General features: G+C 36.8%; 1 protein-coding gene across 1 annotated transcript; it reads left to right on the top strand.

Moving 5' to 3' along the window:
• Window positions 1-1,779, top strand: LOC141717309 (uncharacterized). Its single transcript, XM_074519392.1, has 3 exons — window positions 1-630; window positions 808-999; window positions 1,257-1,779. Exons 1-3 carry the CDS (start codon window positions 124-126, stop codon window positions 1,521-1,523), a joined length of 966 nt encoding a protein of 321 aa, XP_074375493.1. The 5' UTR covers window positions 1-123; the 3' UTR covers window positions 1,524-1,779.
• The last annotated feature ends 101 nt before the right edge of the window (window positions 1,780-1,880 follow it).

The raw sequence follows: 1,880 nt of genomic DNA, 5'->3' as shown, positions 1-1,880 counted from the left end.
ACCCTTCAGCTTTACATATAAGATCATACACAGAGAAGCACTAGGCTTTATATAGTCCAGGCATCAACTTACTTTGCATTTCTTGGCTTCTGTAAATCTCTCTCTCTCTCTCTCTCTCTCTCAATGGGTAATGAAAATGGAAGGAGAAAGTGTGGAAGAAAGAAGACAAAGTCAAATGAGGGAAAGGTTCCACAAAGAGGAATGGGAGTGGCTCAGCTAGAATGGCACATGAACCATCCAAAACCAGAAGGGTTGTTGTCAAAGAAGGAAACAAACCAGAACCCAAACATGTTTCATGCTTATGCTCCACAAACAGTTCATCAATATTACCCTTCTTATTTCACTGATCAAGCTGCAGCATCAAGAAGCTTTAGTTCTGGTACTTTGAACCAGCAACAAGGTTTGGTTGTTCAGAGGCTTGGTTCTAATGGTAATTTGATTGTTGGATCACCTGGGCAGGGTTCTTCTGGGTTTGGGTATGTCTATCCGGATCAGTTTCCGGTTCTTGATCAGTATGGAGTTGGACCTCAAACTGCTGGGAATGTTAATGTGAGTTCTTGTGACATGTCCAAAGACATGATCTCTTATGTTCCAAGCATTCAACATTGCGCGGCTCGTGTTTGCCCTAAGGTAAAAAGTTCTTGTGCTTTTTATCATGTTTGCTTGCAAAAATATCTATTTATATGTTGTTCTAGTCTAAAGTTCAAATTTTTTTGTTGTAAAAGGTCTGGTGGAGAGATATATTTATTTTATGTGACTGTTGTTTAATTCTTTCTGATGGTTATTGATTTTTGATTTCGGTTGTAGAAGAAGCGTTACAATGGTAAAATTTCTGAGAGTACTATTGGAGGTTCTGGAGAGATGACTAGGAAAGATAGCTATGGGAGTTTCAATGGATCATCTATTATCAGTGCTGGCAACTATCTTGGACAAAGTCAAGATTTTGGCACCAAACTATCTATGCATCACTCTTTTCCTGGTTCTAAGATTGATCTTCAGGTCTGCATATTCCTTTAATTATTTCGTGTTTTCGTATTCATTATGTTGCATTATCACCATAGCCATTCACTTAAATCTATCTGCACCTGCAAGTGTTCTTTTTCATTGTAGATTTTACATGACCATTTACATTACTTAAGTAGGTTAAAGATGTTTGTACTGTGTCTTTGCTTTTCCATTCTGTTAGATATGTACATATATTATTTGATCACTTGGCCTGCAAATAAATTGTGATTTTCTACTGGGGCATTATTTAGGATGTTGGGGCTGTTGATGAATGCAAGGGTTCAATGAGAGGAAGCAGAAATATGGTGATGGAATATGAGTTTTTTCCAAAGAAAGAGAAAGGAGAGAAAGGTTCTATTTTTAAGGACTGGATCAGACTGGGCTCAGAATCTTCTTCAGTTGCAGCAGCAGGAGGCTATGGTGAAGCTAATTCTTGTCTCTCTACAACAAATACTAGTGCTGGCTTTGGTGGTGCTTCTTCCAGTTCTATTGACTTGTCACTAAAGCTTTCTTACTGATTAGCAAAAACAGGATATTACTTTATGTTTTTTTAAGTTTGTCTTTACTTATCTATGTCTTGGTGCATGTGATCCAAGAACCAAAAGACTGCATTATTATGCCCTCTTTTGTTGAAATTATTATATGTGCACCATCTGTAATAGGGCAATACATTTTCTGATATTTTTGGAGCAGTTGTTTCTCTATCTTCATACTAAGATTTTGCCAGGGTATTTGCCTTTATTGTATTACAGCTTTAATTAAATCTTAATTATCAGCTTCAGTGTTTTCTTTCCATTGATGATATGTTACAACCTCCTGTATTGGCCTTATATTTGTACATGTTATCTAGTCATGAATTTGTCAAACAAAATCCG

The sequence above is a fragment of the Apium graveolens genome, chromosome 4 (genome assembly GCF_009905375.1).
Source record: "Apium graveolens cultivar Ventura chromosome 4, ASM990537v1, whole genome shotgun sequence".
Lineage (NCBI taxonomy): Eukaryota > Viridiplantae > Streptophyta > Magnoliopsida > Apiales > Apiaceae > Apium > Apium graveolens.
Note: the sequence above shows the minus strand (reverse complement) of the source record. Positions and strands in the feature narration are given on the sequence as shown.

What these genes read in the sequence shown, in the direction of transcription:
- LOC141717309 (XM_074519392.1), top strand. Translation starts at nt 124, where the DNA reads ATGGGTAATGAAAATGGAAGGAGAAAGTGTGGAAGAAAGAAGACAAAG. An exon ending in CGGCTCGTGTTTGCCCTAAG is followed by an intron (nt 631 to 807) that starts GTAAAAAGTTCT and finishes TTTCGGTTGTAG; the next exon opens with AAGAAGCGTTACAATGGTAA. An exon ending in GTTCTAAGATTGATCTTCAG is followed by an intron (nt 1,000 to 1,256) that starts GTCTGCATATTC and finishes GGCATTATTTAG; the next exon opens with GATGTTGGGGCTGTTGATGA.